The sequence below is a fragment of the Zeus faber genome, assembly GCF_960531495.2.
Source record: "Zeus faber genome assembly, chromosome: 15".
In the NCBI taxonomy this organism is placed as follows: domain Eukaryota; kingdom Metazoa; phylum Chordata; class Actinopteri; order Zeiformes; family Zeidae; genus Zeus; species Zeus faber.
In genome coordinates, this window is record NC_137194.1 from 12,005,361 (window position 1) to 12,029,488 (window position 24,128).

Genomic DNA, 24,128 nt, shown 5'->3' on the forward strand with positions numbered 1-24,128 from the left:
TAGAGCAGACATTCTCAACCTCAGGGTCACGACCCCATGTGGGGTCACTTCATATGCACACAGGAATGCCAGACATTTCTTAGTATAATATATGCAACTATATAATCCATTTCAAGCTTCACCCATGCTCAATGACATAATAAAAGTAGTCTACGCGAAATTCGCATGAAACAATTTTCTAATACGCAGTGTGGAATATCTGGCCATTTGACCAGTAATGGACTTAAGTACAGTTGGAAATTATCATTTAGATGTAACCTGGTGTTTTATTGTTGCTGTGAGAATTGCTAAAAACACAAAAAGTGCTAAAAACGGCATTATGGGCCAAGGCATAAAGCTGAACCTCACTGACACCATGCTCCTACATCAGCAGCATTCATGACATGTCCTCAGAACTTACCGACTGGTTTTGGAACGTAGGGAGTGCAGGACGTGCATGCAAAGCCCTCATCAGAGGCTTGCTCCACCTCGTCTTCCGTGTACAGACTCTCACACACGGCGTGCACCCATCTAGGAAGACGTGCACAGAAACGCATCAGCACACACGATCTTAACGGATCACAAGTCACACACAAGTTACATTTCACAAAGATGATATGGAATTTTTAATAAGATGAATCAATAATATATTCCCCGCTAGTCTTCATTAGTGGGAGTCTAATGAGCCGAGCTGACACCCACCGGTCGCAGTGCTGACACTGCAGCAGCAGCTCCTCCTCCATGAAGTTCTCCCGGCACACAGGGCAGGTGACAAGGCTGGCGCAGGGACCACAGTGGGTGTAGTTGTTCTGCCACTCGCAGTGAAACCCCGGCGAGTTGGAGCCGCACTGCACGCAGCACACACACCTGCACACAACCAGTGGCAAACTTAGATCCAGTACAAGAACTTTGTTATTGTAATTAAGTTAGAATGGAAACTTGAAAAATATACTTGAGCATATTCATTTTTGAGACTTTTGCTCCACTACATTTCAAAATAAATATCCATATTAATTTATCTACTTAGTCATTTATATGTTTGCTACATTTCTAGCACAGTTGCGTTACTTTAGTTTTAAAATAAAATCTGGATGTATGCCTCTAAAGCACAGGGTGTCCAACTCAAATGAGCTGTGGGCCACTGGCCAGACTGTCACCTCCAAAGGGGACCGTGTGACGCATCCATCATCAAACTGTGGCAGGTTTTTTTTGTTTTGTATTTTGTTATAAACACCTCACATTAGTGAATTGGCTATTAATAAGTCTGTTAAAAACAGACACGTAATCTTGAAAAAACAATATTCATTAATTCTGAAAACATTAAGGAAAAAGTATCATGAATTTGAAATGTATTACTGGGTGAGATTTAACAATATATTATGAACATGCAGTGGGCGACATTAAACCCACAGGCCAACAATCAGGTTGCATGGTCTCATATTATAGGCTCTGTACAAGGACAGAGCTATTTACTTTCACTTCAACTAGAGTACTTTTGTGTCGATGTATTTGTACTTTTACCTAAGTAAACGTTCTGAGTACTTCTTCCACCACTGCTTAAATCCATACACTGGTGTTAGATATGAATTTAGGTGTAATAAAGTTATCACAGCCAAGCAAAGTAGTCGTAAGTTCTCCTTTGTTTCCACAGAAACCAGAAGCAGCGAACTGGGCCTCTGCATCACTAATGCACAAATATTTTACATAATATGCAAATCAGAGAGACTTGATTTTCATTTGGCCTCATTTAAAGCTACAAGAACAAGGCATCGTGGGCCAACCGTTTTTTTTTTTTTTACCATTTACACTTCCAGCCGCCCTTGGGTACAGTGTGCAGGGGCGGGTCCAGGCAGTAAGTGTGGTAGCTAACATCGCAGTCGTCACACAGCAGCAGGCGCGAGGGGTCAGAGGCCTTCCCACACACCTCACATACAATACATTCCAAACAGCGCCAGCCTTTGCGAAGCATCATCTTTGTGATCTGCGGAGAAGATCATGAAGACGGTACAGTATTGATCCAAGCTGGACTTCAAAAGCTAACCCACGGAGTCAAAATAAGAGGAAAAAAACTGTATCGCTTACCTTACTGTTCACACAGTAAGGATGATAACACTGAGCACACTGAGCACAGGCCAACAACTGGCCCTCCACGCCTTTACCAAAACTGCCACAAACGACACACATGTCCTGGGAAGAGAGGGGTGGGGAAAAAAAAAAAACAACAGAAGGAGGAAAAGAATACTCAATATATGTTAAAGCAATTACAGAACCATCTGCAAGTCTTGACATTGAAAATGTATGCAAATAGGACATGCAAATGAAAAAGCCAAAGAATGACAGATACCTGCAGCAAGACAAACTTATCGGTGTTTGAGAAGAGCACCACGGTATTCTGCATGGTGTCGTCTTCCTCATCCTCTTCCTCCTTATTAAGTCCAGTGTCGGAAGTTATGCTGAGCTGTGGAGGAACACAAGAATTCAATGAAAATGTCTAGAATGACGATAATAAAAGAACTAATACAACACTAGCTAAGAACGCCCTATCTGAGCTGTGTTCAGGTTCCAGCGTACCAGGAAGGCATCGATGCAGGAGGCCATCGCTTTGAGCCGCGACCTCCCACCACGTCCCCTCCCTCCACCACCTCCACGGGGACGCCGCTTCCCTGGAAAACTGTTGCTCCGCCCCTAAAATCCACAGCCATACATTAGCTTGATCATTTAGATCAAGCTAATATGCAAGACAAGAAAATGGATGGCAGATGCTGAAATATTCTTAATGCATTGGAACCTCACCTGTTTGACCCGGGAGCGACCCGGGGATCCTCTGCGCTTCACCTTCTCTCCGTCGCATTTGAGCGGCTCGAAGGGCAGCGAGTCGTCGGTCTCTGTGAGCAACGAATCGGCGCGGGAGCGGCCAGTGGGTATGAAGCCGAGTTCCCCGGAGAGGTGAGCATCGTGCTCGGCCGGGGAGCCGAGGAAACCGCTGCTGCTCTCGTCTCCGTGGCTCGTGTTGGACGCGTCGTCCAGCAGCTCCACCTTCACCTGCCGCTCAAAGGAGTCCTGCGGCTCCTCCTTGATCCTCACCCCTTCTCCCAGTCCATCTCCCATCTTCATCGGCTCATCATCATCTTCAGAATCCTCTTCGTCTTCTTCAGAGTGAGGTAGCAGTCTCTCTTCCATGTCCTGGATTTCTGCCGATAGAGAGGCCGCGAGAGGAGATGAACAGAGGGGAGAGCCAGAGCAACCGTTTGCCTCTTCCTTGTCGGCTTCCATGGGTTCAGGCTGTTCTTGTGAGGAAGTCAGTGGGACCAGCGACGTGGGTGGAACTTGATCGGACGGTTTTACGGCAGGCACGTCAGTGTCAGTTTTCGATAACACCATTGAGGTTTTCTCCTCGGCTGAGGGCTTCACCTCAGTCATCTCCTGCTCCATCTCCTCGTGGCTCTGCTGTGAGACTGGCACTAGTTCTACGAGGGGAGCGTTGGACTCTGTGTCAGCCTTCAAGTCCTGAGGAGCACACACCGGGGACAGCTGGGTTTCAGCCTCTTCGGCACCAGCTAGACAAGAGGCTGCCTGTTCCGTCCCTCCACATTCTTCTGTAGTGTTAAAAGAATGCAGGTTTATTAGTATTTTTTTTTAGTCCATACATCTATAATCAGATACACCAGCATCCCATAATCAACAAATTAATTTCAGACATGTAAGCGCAATTTCTATAATGGGTTTGTGTTTACCTGTGGACTCAGTTGGAGCAGAGGGCGGCACTGTAATAACCTCCTCCGTTTCTAGCTGTGGCTCCACCTCCATGACACTCTCATCAACTTCTATTGTCTCAACAACTTCAGCCTCCAACCCTAAACACAAAACAGACCAATGGGCTTACAAAATTGCTCAAGATCCTTTGGGTACATTTTTAAATATCAATGACAAGCTTGTTTTGCTTTTTGAGCTTTGATCTGTGCACCGTGTGACACAGACGTACCCAACTCCATCTTTTTGTCAGAAGTGGCCTCAGTCTGATCTTTCGATAGCTCCTCCGATATGTCCGTCTGTCCTACTGTAACCGCTGACTCATCCATCTGCCCTGCCTCTGCCTGCACTGCCACTTCCACCAGTTTTGTGTCACTTTCCACCTCCTTTGGTAGCTCTGCGGATTGCATCTCCACTGTGTCTGGTTGGTTCGTAGGCGGAGGCTGAGCTTCCTTGCAGAGCAGGCAGATGTATTTATCTTCTGTGAACTCAGCCAGTGAAGAGCATTCACTGTGCATGTGTCTGAAACATTAAGGAGTCACGGTCAAGGGAAGGAGGGAACAATAAAAACACATATCTTGGCAAATGACGATCCGTTGCTGAAATCATGGGACTGACCTGTTGCACACGCTACAGCACTGAAGTGTGGTGGGTGGGTTGGCAGATTTGTTGCAGACACCACACACTGAGCTGTGATGATGCTGGCAGCCCTCACACACAGCATAGTTGTCAAACCACTGGGCCGAGCCGGGCAGCATCAGTCCCCGGGTGCCACACTTTGTACAAACACGGCACCTCTGGCAAAGGACAAAAGTATAAAAGGTCAACCAAGTATCAACTTTTAACAATAAAACTAAAGATAAGGACTAATCTCCTACTGAAGAGAATGATAAAGCAGACTTACTCTGCATTTCCATGGGTCAGAGGGAAGCGAGTCCATGGCTGGCTGTAAGCAGAAGGTGTGGTAGCCCTTATCACAGGCATCACATACCAGCATCTTTGAGTCTTCTCCTGGTTGCCTGGAGGAAAAAGAAAAACGTGCTACTGATGTAGTGCGCTACAAGAAAAATTTTAAGGATTTTTTCATTAAAAAAATGTGTCTAATATAGAAAGCAAACTCGTCGTGATTAAATGAAATTCAATTGAATGCATCTCCTCAATCTGGGTAAAAAAAGAAGAGTTTGGACATACCTGCATGTCTGGCACACTTTGCAATCTGGGCATTGCCACCCTGCCCGCTGAATGGGTGTGGCTCCGATTTCCAGACAAGCCGCATGATAGTGCTGGCCACAACCCGTACAGAACAGCAGGTCCAGAAGCTCCCCTGCAGAGTCACACACTGCACACCAAGCCTCCTCGCCTGCTGTAAAACAGACATTTTAACATTACAGGATATATCCAGGTGGGGAAGGGTTTCGGTAATTTGGCAAAAACGCCCTAAGTCTGCCTCTTACCCAACTCCTCTGCCTTGTCAATGTGCTCAGGGCAGAGAAGGGTGAGCTGCTTCATGGAGAGGAAGGAGCCGCTGGCCGCCGAGCAGGGGAAGTGGTAGAACCGTGAGCAGCCTTCAGCATGGCATTGAATAGTTGCACCTAGCCGTTTGCAGTATTCACAAAGCTGAAAGAAAGAAGTCTTTACTATGCTGCATTGTGTGGCTTTACTGTTATTTGCAAAAGCTCAGCATCCAACGCCAAGCCAATAAGAGTCCACTCACCCGTTGTGTCCCTGAGATAACAACCTTGTCCACGTTCTCCAGCTCTTCATTCTCCATCCGTTTCACTCCCTCTGACCAAACCGCACACCAGTGATGGACCCAACAACCCCCTGTCCAAGAGAAAAAGAAGAATCTTTCTTTGTCACGCAACAGACCACACTACAACACATACACACAGACATGCACATAATTTTGGATGGTGGCCGGTGAAATGTGGCCTCTGCATTTAACCCATCCTGGCTTGTCCTTCCTCCAGCTAGGAGCAGTGGGCAGCATTCGTTGATGCGCCAGGGGAAAGCACCCTCCAGCTCAATAATCTTACAACTCAAAATCAAAAGCCTCTTTCTAGCAACCAATTTAAGGTAATTTTAGTGGACAGAAATTGAAGTCGAAATTCAAACATATCTACAATCTTCAAGAGACAAGCCCACTGTTCTAATGATTTGAGTCTAACCTGAGTCATCAAAGAGTGCAGCCAGACAAGACGAGTCGGAAAATCCGATGGAAGACAAGTCATCGTTCCCAGGCCCTGGCAGTGAGGAAGCTGAGGGCTCCAAGGTCGGCCACTTAGAAGATGGCCCAAAGTGTCTGAGTTCCCGCTGTCCGTGAAGGCTGCGCTCCACACAGTTACAGAGTGCACAGGTCTGTGTGCTCTCCCTGTATAATTGCAGATAAAGTTATACATAATATAATAAAAAGTAATACAGATCTGCAAAGCATGGGAAAATATTTTGAGTACCACAATAGTGTAATAGGGAGTCTTTGTGGCGTTTGAGTTACTGCAGCTAAATGACTCCATCAGTTATTCACACTGTAGTCATCTCGTAACGAGGCTCATCACATCTCATCAGGATGTACCTCTTGTAATGCATCATCTCGTAAAGTTACCCAACATGTTTACCAACTAGAGATGCACAGATTGCAATTTTCTTGGCCAATTCCTATTTCTGATTTTTTTTTTGGCCAATTCCCATTTCTGATTTTTTTTTTTTTTTTTCAGTCTGATCTGCTGATTCTGATTTCAGATCTGCAGTACGTCGATGACAAATACGTCATGTGATCTGATCACGCTCACGTGATAGGACAGCTGCACATACGGCGTACCACTGCAGTTATCAGTTACCACAATAGTAAGATTGCTGATTTTGACACGGTTTATTTTTGTTCATTATTCACTATGGAACAGTAATAGAACATTAAACTGTCACTGAGGTTACAGTAAACTAAAATATGGGACTGTCACCAAGTTTTATGATAAATCAACTTGTAACTCTCACTGAGTTTTCGTAGGACTCAACATATAACTAACATGGAAATGTCCAGCTCAAACTTCAAATGAAAGTCTCTTTCACTTTAAGTGCAAATATACATTTCTATTATATTTATATGGTACTTTGCAAATATATTGCAATCATTCAAAAAAATAATTAACCAAATAAATGGCCGACTCTTCGCACTGTTGTTCACTGGAAGTCCTCCTTCACTCACCGTGCGTTAAACCAACTGAATCAAATCGAACAAGTAGTTTTACTGAGTGACTCGTCAAGAACCAAGTCGCAAAAAAGATTCTAACCTTTCATCACGATTGGAGCTCCGCTGTGACAGCGGTAGATATACAGTCTGCACAATGTTGAAATATTGTCAGGCGATAAATAAATAATTGATCTAATCTTCTTTGTTTACCTAGAAGTACCTCCAAGCAGCCGACATTTTATTTATTTCGCTCTCTTTTTTGAGCATCAACTACGCAACTATGTTACATTGCGTTGGTATCGGGATTGAGTATTGGAACATTTTTGGGGGTGTAAATTTAACCAGCACAGAATCAGAAAATATATCTGGTACTAATCGGCGGGTGAAAACTGACCAATTCTGGTGACCGGCAAATCAATCGGTGCATCTCACGTTGTATGCTAACATTACGGTCACATTTGTGTTCTTGAGTGTTACTCTCCCACTTCCCATTTTACCTCACAATACAGCGTTATGGCTCGTAGGATAATAAAGTACTGCTGTGCTCAGTGTGCTGCGTATCAGTGGGTATGGAGTGATTGAGAGGAGAGGGAGGGGATAGAGAACAATAAATACTCAATAAATGTAGGTTATTGTTTTGTATTGATTGACATCATTAAATTAAAAATATATATATATATATATTTTTTTTTTTTTGCTTCGTTTCAGCTGGCATTTTGTAGCTGCGTATTTTGACTAAGAATTGCGTAGTTGGTACACAAAATGTATGCAAGTCAGCAGGTCTGGTAATATAATGGAAAACAGGAAATAACAAGAACGAGAGACTAATACATAGGGTTGGGACAGACAGCAATATTGGTATCGGCTATTTGTCCAACACCAGGCTACAATGGCAAATCTCTATCTGAAAATATAACCAATACAAAAATCCAGTACCAAGCTTGAATTGCATTGATCTTATCAGAGCTCCCTATTGGCCGATTCTTACATTTTGGGATTCAGAATAAGTAGTGGAAAAGTTAGCATTGCAAGATAGATTTCTTTACAAGGAACTTACAAAGGTGTGCTGGAAATGGCAGCAGTAGCATCAGAAACATCCTCTGCAGAAGAAGGTGTCTCTGATAACTCCCCAGACACGGGAGGCTGCTTTGCAGGGACGCCATCATCAGCTAAAAAAGGTTTATAGTGGAAAAATTGGGTATAATTCCAACACATAATTATTAATATTGTACATTTATTTGGAAACATTCTTATGAATATAACAAACCACCAGGATAAAGTAGAAAGATGGGGAAGGACAGAGGCAAGCTTATATTACCTGTTGGTTCAGAGTTATTTTCTTTGCAGTTTGATTTCTGCTCATCCATCCCCTCTACTGAATTTGATCCCCTTGAGAGAGATCTGCAAAGTCAAAGAAAGAAACTTTTTCAAATTCAAAACAAACCATGTCTGGCATGCATACAGGAGACAGTGCCATCAGACCTTTGTCTGCTACAGATAGACTGGCTGAGGACAGCAAAAACAACAACAAAAATATATACATTGAGGTAGATAAGAAGTGTAAAACACAACACTTCTCAGTTCCCAGGTGTTTACTATTCGCACTGCAGCCAGTGGCGTAAGGTATTGGATAACTTCACAATATGTACCAAAACACACCAGTCTTCCAGTTGCCCCATCAACTAAAAACCTCAGCATAAAATTATTTTTGCTCAGTTAATAAAAAAGATAAAAATAAAAACACTGTAAACAGCTGCCGGAAAACCACGTTCTTTTCGTCCCTCACTTTAGACGATGTCCTTACGACGCGTTAATCTGGCTCGCATCGATGCAATGGAAGCAAATTCATGAAAATAGCGCCAGCTTTTCAAGAGACACCCATAAATATTTTACCGTTCAAATGTGCGTGTACCCGGCGACGCATAATCCAACACGGCCAAAAAACGACACGGGATATAGGGATATTTTACAAGTGGAAACGTTGTTTTCATAAATAAAACAACCATAAAATATGGTACACAAAGAAAATACCACTTCCGCGTAGAGCACTTCCTGTTGCAGCAGCGTTCATTCCGTGGTAAACCCTCGCCTTTGGAAACTTAGTTCCGCCAGCCGTTATTAAAATATTGTCCAAAGAAACGACACGGGAACCATGAGGTGTTATTCGTGACAACGAGACGGCAACCCGCTCCGTGCTGTGTGTCATTTAGAGCAATAGCACCGTGGATATTACACCGGCGGTCGGTTAAGAAAATATACGTGGTGTGTTACAGCTGATGTGGATTGGTTAAGGGCCGAGCCGGTGCCATAAGTAGTGATTCGTTCCTCTCTACAGTGATAACACACGACTCGCCATTGTCCATAGAGTCCCGCACGTTTCCATTAACGCCTCCACCATCGGGCCCATATAAATAAGGTTTTAAGTTGCAAACAGCGTATTTGTTGTCTCATTGCCTCCCGTTTGTCCGATTCTCAAAAGGACAGCCACTCTAGAGTTTTGCAGATCGGGAAGCACAGATATGCCGTAGATATAGGGAACCACATAGTGAAGCGGGAGGACAGCTGCACCCCCTCCCGCACACCCCTCCATCAACCGTGCATCCATAGACTGGAGAATATCGTAGAAACGCGTCCCAATTAAAGAGGTATGAGCGTCATACGCTTGGGAAAACTATCTTCCCTTTTACACACAAATATGGGTTTACGCGAGACACCTGCACCAACCAGATTACAATTGCCGAATGAACTCTCAAGTGAACAGCCAGACAAATCGCAGCTGAAGTGGTAATAAATCAAACTGTGCCATACTAAGGAAACTCAATCACAAGGTTAAAAAGCACCTCGTGTTAGAGGCTTAAGGTGAAGGTAGAGACACACGGTCTTCCTCTTTGATGCTCTCGACATCCATGGCGACTCCGACACAGAGAACCAGCGTTGAGATTAAAACCCCTGTATATTGGAAACCCAGGAACGCCCTATTAATAACAATTATAACAATGGTATTATTAGTGGTAACATCCATATGGAGATATGTAGTTAACAACAGATCAACGCTGCTGAGTATGTTTTACATTGCACTTTGTCCTGTGATCTCAGATTATACGCATGCATATTTATTTGTCTTATCTGCGTTATCCATCTTTTTTTAATCTGTTTTGGGCGTTTTATTTCTATGCCTTTATCCCCCTTTGGTTTATATAATGTATTTTATGCCTTATATAAAGCACTTTGAATCACCCTTGTGCATTGTACTATACAAATAAACTTGCCTTGCCTGTGTGTACATGTATGTTAGTCAATAATGGACACTTTCCCCCAATTATTCCTCAGCGCCCACTGTGATAAATCATGCCATTAAGTTGAATTATCGTTGCACTGCTCGGTGTAAACACTGACTTCAAAGGACTGACTCCGATCCAGGAATTAGCCCGAGCCCGAGTCTCTAATGACAAACCAAAACCAACCGACAACACTGGGTTCTAACGAACCCGGAAGGTCAAACAGACCGGAGACTGGACCACAGATACACGGTGTTGGATCAAGATACAAAAAATGTCACAATAAAACTTTACAAACACGCAGCATATTGTGAACCAAGTGAGCCCTCCAACAGCCAGTGTGTGTTGTTTCCCAGCGACTAGCCGCACCCCCCCCCCCAGTGGAAGCCGTATGGTGCAGCCACCGTTAACGTTTACCCGCGAAAGAAACAACCGGCTCCCCTCACCTTACAGTGTGTGCGTGGAGTGGGCAGACATCAACAGAACCGGGCCAGCCGCGCCGCGTCCCGGAGCGTGGACGGGTGTTTCATGTTATCCGCCGGGCTAACGCTGCGGCTAGCCGGCTTTGGTGCGGAGCGGAGTGGGGGAAGTGCAGCGAGCGGACTGAAGGTCCTCCAACTGGATGGGTCGGTTGGCTTCAGCTAAACCGGGCGGCGAACCACACGTTATCTCGCCGCAAAGTCCACCAGCACCGTCGTACTGTGCGATCGCGCCCCGCTCAACATCCCACCAGCACGGGAAGGAAAAGGTCTTCTTAACTTGGAGCGGAGTCCCCAGGACGCCTTGCTAGCTTAGCCGCTAATAGATGTGGGGTTCGCGAACGATCCGCTCGTACAGAACGGATATTTTTAAATGACTAACGTCGGTTTTACACTGGATCCGCAAACGGATCCGAGTGCCGGACAGATCGCTTATAATAGCGTTTGCAATGTGCGAGCAGAGGAAAAGGAAAATACACACGATTGATCAATGTAAAAATAAATGGATTGATGTGGCTTTGGTGACACCGTAACAAACGTGCTCATTTTGATGACTGTTGTAATCCTTATTGTATGTATCAGTTGTTTGAATTATTAATGAAGTTACATGTAATGTTCAAAGTCATTTTGGCGTGATTCACGTTGAATGTGTTTTGTAATTTGCATTCAGCGAAAAAACGTTTTTTTATTTGACGAAAGTCAATTATTTCCGTCTTCACACTGCACGCACCTCAGTTAGTCGGTCTGTCAGAAAGGAATTTTTTACTTTTATTCTTTTCCTAGGACATATTGTGTGCTACCGCCGGGTGCGTTGCATTACATTTCACTGCATATATGTATGAAAGTATGTACATGTATGTGACAAATGAAAATCTTGAATCTTGAATCCCCAAATTAAAACTTTTGACATCATTAATGCATTTTCGTTTTGTTTTGGGTTGTTTTTTTTTGGCAAGAATTCGGTCTCCAAAAGAGCTGAACCGACTCTTCTGCTCATCGTTCACAGGAGGCGCTCCCTCGTCGGCGCACCACACCAAATAAATACAACGCACGAAGATTCGGAAAGAAATCGAACGACTCTTTTATCGTTTATCTTTTTTTTTTTTTTTTTTTTTTTAACTGAGTCACTCTCCTGGAACCGAATCTCCAGGAAACAGTCGAACCTCTCACCACCAGCTCCCTGCATGTGAAACTGGCTCCGCGGCTGGAGCGTGCTAAGCTAAACTAAGCTAAGCTACGCTACGCTAGCTTCCCCGCTGGAACGTCGCTCGCCAGGTCGATCGAGCCGCCGTCGCAACTTTGCGGGAAAACGATTCGCGGAACAGCCCGAAAACTTAGTTGGTGCATCACTTTATGGGTTTTTTGTTGTTGTTTGTTTTGTTTTTGTGTGTCCACCCCACCCAGCCACCCACCCATCCATCCATCCATCCATCCAGCCAGATCTTTGCAGCTCGACCTGGTCTCGGGTCCCCCCGTGTGCGCCGTCACATCGTCAAGATCTTCAGGATTTCAACAGTTTTTTTGTATCAGTCGCATGCGGTCAGCACACGTGCGGTGCAGTGGAGCGTTAAAGGGCAAACTCCGAAAACGGTGTAAAGTAGGAGGAAGGAGCTCACAATAATCAATCAGGAAAAGCAAAAAAGAAAACTGTGTGTGTATATATATATATACACATACATACACACACATATATACATATATATACATATATATATATAGGCAACACATGAGCAAAAAGTGATCCATAATCAACATATGCATGTATTTACAGTATGGAACGGAGTGTACAGTAGATCACGATAACAGTGTCCAGTGCAGCGTTGACCTGTAGAGCGATACCGGTGAATAGAAATATACAGACCGATGATGCACTGCACAGTACGGTACACGCATTTATACCGTGTTTATACAGTACGCGGTACCATGCAGCCCGTGTCACCCCGCGAAGAGGCGAGCGGGAGCCGGCGCCGCTAGCTAATACCGACTACGTCAAATCCATATTCGTGCAGACGCGCTTGAACGTAGACAAACCACGCGGACACCTCCCCGCAAATGCACCTGGATGTCGACGTGACGAGCGTCGTCGTTCCGCGTTTGTTTGTTTTTTTGTTTGTTGTTGTTGTTTTTTTTGGGGGGGGTGACGAGCGTGCGCGCCGAGAGACCGGACCGTGCGTGAAATGAAGGCGAAGCGTGATGGTAAAGCGTTGCGTTTCACAACGGATCTCATTAGATATTCGGAAATAACAGGGAAGCCATTTTTTATTAGATTGTAACGAAGACGCGGCGATGTACCACGCATCCATTTTGCTGTCTGATAAAGACTACTACATTCATATGCATATACATATTCTTGCTTAAGGGTATTATTTTAGCTAATGATCTTTACCTATTATTATTATTATTATTATTATTATTATTATTATTATGCTTATTGTTATTTTTGCTTAATGTTATTATTTTAGCTTATTATTTTCAGTTAATATTTTTGCATATTATTGTTGTTATTGCTTATTATTCTTATTTTGCTTATATATAATTATTTCTTTATATTTTTCGCTTGTTAGGTATTTGTTTCGATTTCGATTTTATGGGCTGTTTGTTGTGAAAAGCCTTTGGCGTTTTCCCCCTTTTTCATCAGTGCACTTGTGTGACGTGTGTGGCAAAGCTTTCTTGAATCTTCAGTCACTGCCGTCCTATCACAAAAAATATTCTAATTATAATGCTTTTAATGCTAAACCTCAAGGTGTTGTAATTTCTTTCGCTCTGGCAGCTCATTTCCCATGTTAGTCTACCGTTCCATTCTTTCTGGGGGTTTTTCCCCCCACTTGCATTTAAACATTGCTGAACAACTTCGCCCTCATCCCCTGGTGCACATGAAGTATCCCATCCCTTCATGTTTGTTCATTCATTCGTTCACATTGTCCCCTCGTAAAGAACATGCCATTACAACACAAGGGGTACCTATTTTTTTTTATTAATCGGAAGAATAATATAGAAAATATCAGAAACCATAGTGCTCCACATATCAAGACTTTTAAGTTCTAAGAAGGTGAAATTGCATTCAGTGTGTTAAAAATATGACCGCCATGTCGGCCCTAGTGTATTCAAATGCATCCTATCATGCATTGCGCCCAGAGTCAAGCTTAAAATCGGACTTTTCAATTTGGGAATTTCCATACAGGTAGGATTATACTATTGGTGGCGATGCAGAACAATAAGTATTTAATGTACTGTATTTATATCCAACAAGGGGATTTATTTTATTTTAGGGGGGTGGGGGTGGACAGAGATTCATTGGATGTAAGACAAACAAAGGATCAAGAGTCTGAACAGAAAAGGAATTATATTTGAATTATTCATTCAGCCCTACAGTAGTGATGATGAAATACGAGACACAGTGAATCACCATACATTAAGACTATTCGATTTATTGCCAGACTATTCAGTTGTTTTATGGGACTGTCATGAACATGTTGCCCTTTCCACATGCATGCCATGAGGCCATGTTGTTGTGTTCAATTTGGTCACAGCTTATGATCTTATATTTGTTTGAAGCATTTTTTATTTTTCTTTGCACAATGGATTCAACCTAAATCCTACTCCTGCACTGTCCAATCAGCTCAAATGTCCATGAATTAAGTGTTGTGATGGATGGCAGGGTGGCCTAGAGGGTGGATTTTACTTGAAATATTGCAAATGCGTCCGTTCAATATCCATAAATTCTACGAATGCTAATACTGGTCTTTTCCAAGGAGGACATGCAGTGCAGAGAAGCAAAGTGTTTTATATTTTAACTTGAGCCCTTAAATGTTAAGTCTTTCATAATTATTCTACATACTTTTTTGATTTGATGATAAACAATGTAGTTTCATTGACTTATTCAAGAGCCTTTAGGCAGATGGCTAGTTAGTGCTTGACTATTGAACTTTTGTTTAATATTTAATTCATAATGAGATTCAAAGGCACCGAACACATTTTTCTCAGTATTCTAAGCAAAATACACCATTTTATCATATTTAACATATGATGAACCTTTGTCATTATTGTCATAAACAATGCATAGGCCCTCTGTTTGAAAAAGTCAAAATGCTGTGATTCATTGGTCAATAGATGAGACAGATAGCTAAAGAAAAAGTATTAGGTGAGCAGATTTTCATATTGAAAATATGCTATTATAGGTGTCCAGGAGGGATTAGTTAACTCCCCATTCAGCTTTACTCAGATTGGATTAGATTTTTTGGTGCTGAGACTGGTTGGAAGAGGCCGTGTGTGTGTGCAGTGATTGGGCGGTGGATGTAAACAGAGGGAGGAATTAGATCCCTGGTTGTCTCCCATTGGCCAGTGAGTGGCCTGGGTGCTGTCCCATCTGCCTCTAGTGTCCTGAGGATAATCCTCAAGAAAACCCCCACAGCTGTCTGCAGCCCAGCACCAACTGTGGGTCTGGGGCTATGGCAGTTTTTGTTATTGTGCCATTTTCAACATCTATGAAATACGTTCAAGTCTATGATTTGCGTAGAACCATGGGTGTTTAGAGAATCATTTTGACAAACTGTAGGGCCGTCAAAGTTTCTACATTCAAGTTTGCTGAATTAATCATTCCAGTCTGACTCATTGTTCATTTATATACATACATACATAGATACATACATACATACATACATACATATATATATATATATATATATATATATATATATATATATATATATATATATATATATATATACACACACACACACACACACACACACACACACACACACAATCTATAACATATATACTTAAATTGCAAACTATATATTTTTCTCAGTGATTGTGATTAACAACTAAATACTCAACAGAAAGAATTCCATATAAAGTGAAGAGTTCAATTCAAAGTAATGTCAATTTCGCCACAAGAGGGCGTAATTGTGTTTGAACAAAACATTAGGTTTTTAAATAGTTCAACTTGCAAGAGATATTTGACAGCATTTGTAAAGTAACAACAAAAGGTGGATCTGCAACATAGTCAAATATATATAATACAAATTAGCTCTCTGAATAGAGAGCATTTATAAATGTAGATTTTTTTTTTTGGTATTAACTAAAACAAGCCAAACAATATTTTGTGGGAGCTGGCTGCTCTTTTAATATTATTATTAAAAATGGGTAGTGCATCATTCAAATAGATTTTACTGTCCATTGTTGGCCGTGAGAGTGGCTGTTCCTGAGATGCAGTGTCGGAGGGTAAGAATATTAAGTACGTGTCCAAGCTTCTCATTAACCTGCCTGCTCAACCAAGTTTCTGTAGAAAGGCTTTAGCCTCCATAACACACATAATGCTCAAACAACTATGAACCCGGACAAATTCATAACATATTTCTTAGGGCAGCAAATCCAATTTGGCCAACAAAGGAAAAGATGACTCCGAATAGAAGAATTTAACAAAATGCCCATTTCCTCAAAATGATGTGTGTGTTTGTGCATATGTTTTGTCGTCATTTATTCAACATAATGTTACATCTTGTACAAATGAATATGGTATGACCATTTTTAATATAAGCCAGCATTTATAAAGTCATGTAAATTCAGTGTCACAAAATTCAATCTGACATTTAATATGACCATTGTATGAATTCTTTTATTATACACTACAATGCAAATGCCAGTGTGGACGTAGCAAACAAGCCATTCCAGTGCATAATGTTTTGAAAAGAGGGAAAACTGAAGGCATTAGTGTAAATATGTGGAAAAACCTCAGTTGGATATAGGTACCCGTGGTTATCTTTATTGTCCTTAAGGATGAAATGCCCTTGAGTCGAGAAAGACGCGGCCCAAACTGTACATGACTCTCGCATACCAATGAACATTTGGGCCTTGTCTTTGCAAAGAGTCAGTTTTCTTGACGTCCATTCTGAAACCTGCAGTCGAGTTGCCATCGCTCTTTTGAAAGTCATTATTACCGTTTCCACCTGCTTTGCCTTGCACCCGTGAACCCACATTGCCCTTCTGATCTGCAGTGCCTTGCAGATGCCCCGGGCTCTCTCCCCAAAGCAGCTGGGTGACGGAGGAGAGAAGTCGCAGAGGTCCAAATGCCCAGTGTGCAAGTCTGTGCTCTTCTACCATGGCGTAGCTGGATGCCAGCACCCCGTTCACAAACAAAGTACCGTCTTCTGTCAGGGGGGCGTAGACCCCCACACCCTCCTCAACCGACACGGAGAGAATTTGAGACGGTCGCACTTGGCCACCTGCTCCGTGGACGAGAACATAGTGGCCCTTTCTGGCTCTGCTGGCGAACACGGCCTGGTACTCGCTGTGCTGCAGTCTGTACTGGGGTGCAAGGAAGACTAAATGATGCGGGGTAAGGACAAGTCTGTTCCCATCTTCAGTCTGCAGTGCAAGGAAAGTAGACCTGCTTTCCTGTTCACGGTGCAGAAACACAAGGACCTGGCTGTACACCACACGACCCGTTGCAGACATGGCCATGATCCTCTCCCCGGGAATCAGGGAGGACAGAGGCTTTTGCCGCCCTCCGGCAAGCCTCACCCAGGCCCAGCCAGGGAAGCAGCCGCCTTTCTCCACGGTCACAGAGCGATCTGTAAGAAAAGGCAACAACTTAAGACGTGACAACCAAACCGTTGGATTGAGGAGAACATTACAAACCGTCTAGGCTTCCTGGCACTCACCGGCTTTGACCGAGCAGTGGACGTGGTACTTGGACTCGTAGTGCACCCAGTCAAAGCCGGCTTCCACGGCCAGTTGTGCCAGCAGGCCGTACTTCTCTGTGCTTCTGTCGTCTGTGGTTATGTCCACCGCCCTGCCTTCATAATGCAGGGAGTCAGGTGGGTGGTGGCCGTCCTCATCCCACGCCTCGGTCACTCGCAAGTGCACTCCTGGCCACTGGTTCATGACCGCTATGGCCAGCCTGTTCAGGCAGTCCTTGCACCGCTGTAAAGAAAAAGAGAGAAACCAGAGAGATGATAGGTATAATTTGGAACAGTATTAAGGATAAATAAAGGGCCTTCATGTAAAATAGAAATCATTATCGGACAGCATGAAGTTCACCAGACAGGTTGGTGTAACGCCAACTCCCGTGCTTCCCCCGTGTCTGAAAGCGCCCTCAAAAGTACCCCATGCAAACATGAAAATAACTGCGGTAAAGTTTTGTCATTGTTTTGCAGTAATTATAACGCCTATCTCTCTGTCTCTGGATGACAGGTTCTTTCTCTTGACGCCGTGGCATAATTCCTCCTTTAGTCTGCGAAAGGCCGCCTTGAGTTCTCCTTGCTTCACAAGTCACAAGAACAAAGCTATACTGTACCAACTTTGGCACATTCTTTTGCCCTTTTTTTCTTTTCCAGGACAACAGCATAATCAAGGCCATTCGACATTTGGTCAGAAGGTGTTCGGAAACACTCCCCTGCATGCCGAAATGTCAGCGTTTTTTTGTAGTCAGCATCCGAGGCACTCGGAGGCACTCAAATCGTCATGTTTAAAAGCGTACCCGCTTGGGACACGTCTACCATTGATGTTTGGAGAACTTTGACGAGGCCGAGAGAACAGAGATGGACGCAGGCTCACAGAGGGTGATGCTGAGAGAGCGGGCAGAGGGGTGGAATGTATGGGCATCCGCTTGGGAATGTGACAGCACGAGTGCGAAAGAGAGAGGGGCAGAAAACAAACTGGGTACATTTTTCTCGCGATGCCATTGAAGAGAGACGTTTCATTGTCAGAACGACAATAGCGGCTTTTCCAACGGTGCCATTACTTCAGCGAGTGGGAATTTAGTATAGGCGACCCCTCTGAGTCTCCAAATGACACACAAAGGATGTCTTTCACATCTGGGCAACAGAGGGTCATATGCACACATACACACCCTGAAAAGTCCTCACATTGGGCATCAGAAGGGCACACACACAACCACAAATTGACCTCACATAGAATCACTTGGGGAGGGGTGGGAACACAGATTTGCATCAATAAAAATCACTGAGAGTCATGGAAATTACAGCAAAGCAGCTGTAGTCAGCTGACTGACCTCTGAAACGGAATTGAATTAAGCGAGGATATGATCCAATTTGCTGGGCATATTTAAATTTTATATACACTTTTTAAGTATGTCATCTGTACATGCCTTGCGCTACGCACACCATAAACCAGTCAGCGGAATCGTTTTTTATTACCGATAACAAATACTTTAGTTAAAGATTAAAAGGAAGTGTTCCTCAACCGGGAACTCAATCTCCTGGAGGGTAGTGTTGAATTACATCCTGATCTTCTTATCTTTAGAAAGGAGTCAATGTGTAGATAAAACTTAGACACCCTGTGTTGAATGTGTATTTATATGTCCAGGGATTTGCCATGGGTAAATACTTCAAAGTATGAAGTAAAAAAAAAAAAAAGTTTTTCATTCAATCATGATTTTGCGTTTTCTTCTTCAGCATTGTATGGTAAAGGTGCCAAGGCATTTTGAGGGCACTGTAAAATATGCCCTCTGATCACGTGCTGGAAAATGTAGTTAATCTATCATCCAGTAGAGGGGATTGTCCTGAAGGAGGGAGAGCATCCTCGGTGCATGTGTGAAACAGGCTGTACCCAAAACATTACACATAATGTGAACTAGTATGTATTATCTAACCAGAGTCAATGGAAACAAGGCGCACCTACTGAACTATTCCATGGAGCAAGGCACATCTGATAAGATAAGAACAGAGAGATCAATCGGAGGTAAAACACACGGCCATCACACCCCACATGTCTCACCTTGGTCATGAAGCGGTCCGCATTGGTCTTCTCCTCATCCTTGAAGACAATGTCCGGGTTGTAGTTGCACACCAGCTCGTTGAAGTGCTCCGAGGTGCGTGTGATCTTGCCCTCGGCCCTCCCGCTGGCCCCCAGGTTGTTTTCTGAGAAGTTGGGGACAAACTGCTTGTAGTGCATGGGCGTGAGCTTCCTGGGCCTGGGGCGGAGGCCGTAACCCGGACCTGGTCCGCATCCCTGGACCAGCCATGTGCATGTGCACACGGCGAGCAGTGCCAGGCGGGCCCACCAGCAGGTCTGCTTCATCGGGGAGGGTGGCGGGTCCCGGGACTCAGTGGGCCACGGTGCCTGCAGGGACAGCCCGGGTCCAGGTGTGTGACAGCATTGGAATGAGGGTCAGATCTCGGTCCCTTCCAGATCATGGGAGTAATAACAATGACCTGTGATTTGGCTCCGTTTCACTCAAGCCAATCCTATTACCATGCCAGCCTCTTTGCAATATTCGACCCTATTGTATTTGCTGTCGGTGTAAGCGCTCAGTTGCATCAAGTCTAATTATCACAATGATTTGATAAATCATTTCGCCGCATGAATGTTACTTCTCAAAACGGGGCTCGGAGGAATTTCTTCTGCTAAAAAAAATTAATAAATAAATAAATTTGAAATTAAAAATTACAAAAAAAAAAAAAGTGTATCTCTCTCAGAAGTTGTCGCTGGTTTTACGCGTTTCGTTCAGTTTCGGATGAACTACGAGCCATCTCCGGCGCGTCTCTGGGAAGCGCAGCACCTTCCGTCTGGACGCAGGTGTCCAAGTCACTTACCGCAAAAGCGCGCGACTCATGAATATTTCCCATTGACCGCCTCATCCCATTCCCAGTCCCAGTCCCAGTCCCAGTCCCATCCAGGGGCGCCCGGCTTGAGCTTTTCTCCACACACTTGTCTCCCGTCGCGTCCCGGCGCTCCTGGCCGCCGGGCTCCAGCCATTGGGTCTTATTGGCGTGGACCAGACTGCCCTCCCTTCCTCTGCGCGTCCCCACTGCGACAGCACACGCCTCCAAGTGGAACCTGCTCCACCACAATGTGATGAGTTCAGTTGCATTAAAGTGGTAATCCGTCCGATTATTTTGTGAAAAGAAATCCCATATTTGACATTTACCCCGTGTTTATTTAGCTGGCACCTCAGAAGAAATAGTCATTCAATGTATTTTTGTTATGTATGGATTCCACTGTGCGCTGTTTCCATTGTTAGTGGCGGGGTCCGCCTTTCCCGGCAAGAATGCCCTGATAGTGCATGCGTGAGAGGTGAAGGACGGCCGCTGTGAATTTCATAATCCAGCGTAGCTAGTTGTGGTCTGTAAACTGTTGCAATGGATGAACGTTTACAAAAATAAACACCCTCAGATTGAAAAAAAAAAAACCCTCTAGGGACCAAGACAAAAACCCTCGACAATCGATCAGAAGAAGGCAAACGTTTGTGAGAAGAAAGCGAGCGAAGGATAAACCTGGATGTTGGAAAAAAAGAAAAAGAAATACATTGCACTTTAGAATGGAATTCTGGGAGTTATTGTAAATCACCCGCATCTGATGATCTCGTGGATTTACACTTTAATTACAGTTTTGCTCTTGAAACATCTGCAGAAAACAATAAATATATAACGATAGGAAACTTTTACGCACAGATCGGCACGGTCACACTAACGACATCCAAAGCGTTCTAAACACAACATTAAAAAAAAAAAAAGGTTAATGTGTGTTGAATTAGATCGTATTAACAAATTAAACCTCCCCCTCTGATATCCAGGGCAGTTAAAGAGCTTTAAAGTGACAATGGCGGTGTCTCGGTTCATCACGGTGCCGGGGTGAATCAGTCCACCCTTCTCTCTCAGTATCATTATCATGGCTCCCAGTTATTAATAGCTCATGGTGAAGGTGAGGTTCCTTGTCAGAAAGCGTCTAGCCTTGACTCGCAGACTTTGCAGCGCTGCTTCCCTTTGTCATGGCTGCTCAAACAGGAGATCCAGGGTGACACACTCGACCCCCCCCCCCCCCCGAATTAGAGCGAACCCAAGGCCTTCTCCCTGGAAAACCCACCCCTTTGACCACCAACATATTCTTTTTTTTTTTTTTTTTTTTTTTTAAATCAAACTCAAAACAATAGCTGGGGATAGGAGAGTCATGAGAAGGTGTCAAGAGATAATGTCACAGAGGGCACAGCGCCGAGAGGAATTATGGAGAATTGTGCTCTGCCAAAGACGGCGACATTTCTAATCGCTTATGGAAGCGAAAGTGAGCCGGGAATAAAGGTCGTAGTGTGTCACTGTCCTGCCTCGTAGTTTCCCTGAACTCTTGTGGACACCATCAATCATTCCCACTTTGACTCTGTTTGGAATTTTTACTATTGTGTTTAGGGTCGGTCTGTTGGTGCAACGTTGAGCTATCTTGGTGTCAATTTGTGAACGATAGATAGAACGATAGAACGACAGTCAGACAGATATAACATCAGACAAACAGACAGACAGACAGACAGACAGATATAACATCAGACAGACAGACAGACAGTTCACCCTGGGAGGGAAATTGCAAATATTAAGAAAAAAAATAAATAATATATACAGTGAACCTGTTGATAAACAATACACGTAACAAACAATGTAACAGAAGACAATAAACTTGACGTAACAAAATGAAAAAGAACCTCGACAACACACATAAACCTAAGAAGTTAACAATAAAACAAAACCAAACAATAAATCTGAAAAAAATGAAGCTCAAGAGAGACAATGAACAGTGAAGATTTGTTAACAATAAACCGAATTATAAACATTAACTACAAACCTATGAATATGCAAACAAATTCTATAAAATAAACCAAAAATGTAAACAGTAAAAACGAGAAAATAAATTGGCAATGTACAGCAAACCTAGGAGTGAACTAGTGTGGGGAAATTCGCCATTATACAATTCACCCAGAAATGAACAATAACAATAAAACAAACCGAATAGCAATTATCAGTAAACCTATGACTGGACAATTTGGAGGCTCTGGGGTAGCGGAGTGACGGGGTTAAACCCCCACGTCCCCGTGTCTTCTCGATCCACCTGCTCCAGGGATGCAAGGAGTGAATAAAAACTGAATCAAGTGTGCCAAGCGAACGTAAAGAAAGATTTTGGAACAATTTATCGTGATTTTAAACGGCTTCCAGCGTCCGCCGCCACCTCTGCAGAGTGATGGGGTTGAGGCCCACAGTGGCCCTTGAAGGTCGGCTCCAGAAGATCCCAGGATGTGGAGGGGAGGGGCGGCGCGGCGCGGCGGAAGAATGCTCGAGTCAGGGCCCGAGCGCAGATGAGAGATATCAGCTGTCGTGACAAAACGCGAGGAATGACTCAATCAAAAAAAAAAAAAAAAAACAAGCAACAAACTCTTTTGTATCAACAGCGACCGACGGCGATGTTTATCTCACGGACCAGGATGAGGGAAGAGAGAGAGTTTGGACATAAAAGCAAAGGGGAAGGAAGCAAACATCTGTGGGTCGGAGATGAAACTGCAGTCGTTATTATTATTTCGGTATCCCCATTCCTTGACCCCACCTCCTTCACCCTCCTCCTCCTCCTCCTCCTCCGCCTGGCTCTCTACAACCTTCACTCCCCCTCTTCAGGATGGGAGTATATGGCTGAGTGAATGGCTGAGCTTCCTGCTAAATCATAGCACAGAAAATGAGATCTTTCCTGCCGGGGTTGTGCCTACCCCGCTTTGTTCCCTCCAACTGGACGCAGAATATAAAGCCCCGGCACCCGGGGCCTCACCGTCACATGCCGTACCTCCGTCCCGCTCCGTCCGACTCCAGCCGCCTAGCGTGCGCTGCTATTGGATTCGATCGAGAGTTCCCAAAATTGTTTCGTTTTTTTTTTTGTTTTGTTTTTTTTTCCCCTCCCCTCCATCAAAAAAAAAAAAACAAGAGGCCTAGCTCTCGAAAACAATGCTGGCCGTCTCATCTCAAGTGTTGGGTCTCGTCCTTTGCAGCTGAATAGACACTCTGTGGGATCCACTTCCTCACATGGAAGCCGTTGGAAGGGTTGGGGGTCAAGGCACTGACCCCACACCCCCTCACCCATCCTTCATCCCCACCCGAGCGGCGGTACCACCTCACTTCACCGTCTCTCGCCCTGCTATCAGTGCAGGAAGAGGTAGGGGAGGGGAGGGTGGGGGTGAGCGCTCATCTGGGCTGAACGCAGTGGAGGATTTTTTCGGTTTATCTTATGGACTGAGTTGACACAGTGAATCAAGGGCCCACTCATCATCAATAGCCTAAATTCAGGTGTCAGAAAACGGCATGAGGTTCATACATACATTATATACACTATGTGGTTTTGTTTTTTTTAAATATATATATATATATAAAATAAAAATTAAAAACAGAACCAAGGAGCTCTGCTGTACTGGGGTGGACAATGGACTGGACCAGGGTGGAACTTCCTGGCCCCATATAAGCAGGTCAGAGATCAGATACGCTATACCTCCTTTACTACGTCCGAGTCAGGGATATACTCTACTTTCAGAAACCCAGCATGCACGCGGTTCCGCCGTCACGGGTTAAAACCTCCGCATCGGGGCCCTCGAGGCATTAAGAACGTCGGGCCCGCCGTCGGAACGGCTGCGTGGTCGGTCCGGGGGCCGCGTGCCTCGTGCCAGGGAGTGTGTGAAGCGAGTGTGCCGTG

The 24,128-nt window shown here is 44.2% G+C and overlaps 2 protein-coding genes across 2 annotated transcripts in view; both read right to left on the reverse strand.

The window, feature by feature from the left end:
* Nucleotides 1-8,283, reverse strand: part of kmt2d (lysine (K)-specific methyltransferase 2D) — a gene marked incomplete at its 5' end in the record, with an annotated part of 35,532 nt that extends 27,249 nt beyond the window's left edge. The window contains 17 exons of the mRNA XM_080015201.1: nt 401-510; nt 682-846; nt 1,779-1,960; nt 2,062-2,166; nt 2,324-2,437; nt 2,551-2,664; nt 2,773-3,575; nt 3,714-3,833; nt 3,962-4,251; nt 4,348-4,526; nt 4,634-4,748; nt 4,921-5,092; nt 5,184-5,346; nt 5,444-5,553; nt 5,898-6,100; nt 7,974-8,085; nt 8,235-8,283. Of these exons, the coding sequence (XP_079871327.1) occupies nt 401-510; nt 682-846; nt 1,779-1,960; nt 2,062-2,166; nt 2,324-2,437; nt 2,551-2,664; nt 2,773-3,575; nt 3,714-3,833; nt 3,962-4,251; nt 4,348-4,526; nt 4,634-4,748; nt 4,921-5,092; nt 5,184-5,346; nt 5,444-5,553; nt 5,898-6,100; nt 7,974-8,085; nt 8,235-8,283 (3,106 nt within the window). The remainder of the gene's footprint in view (nt 1-400; nt 511-681; nt 847-1,778; nt 1,961-2,061; nt 2,167-2,323; nt 2,438-2,550; nt 2,665-2,772; nt 3,576-3,713; nt 3,834-3,961; nt 4,252-4,347; nt 4,527-4,633; nt 4,749-4,920; nt 5,093-5,183; nt 5,347-5,443; nt 5,554-5,897; nt 6,101-7,973; nt 8,086-8,234) is intronic.
* Nucleotides 8,284-16,375: 8,092 nt separating this feature from the next.
* On the reverse strand, nt 16,376-19,718 carry dhh (desert hedgehog signaling molecule; the record flags this gene model as incomplete). The annotated part of the gene is made up of 3 exons (XM_080015866.1): nt 16,376-17,248; nt 17,339-17,600; nt 19,416-19,718. 3 exons carry the CDS (start codon nt 19,716-19,718, stop codon nt 16,449-16,451), a joined length of 1,365 nt encoding a protein of 454 aa, XP_079871992.1. The 3' UTR covers nt 16,376-16,448.
* Between the last annotated feature and the right edge of the window lie 4,410 nt (nt 19,719-24,128).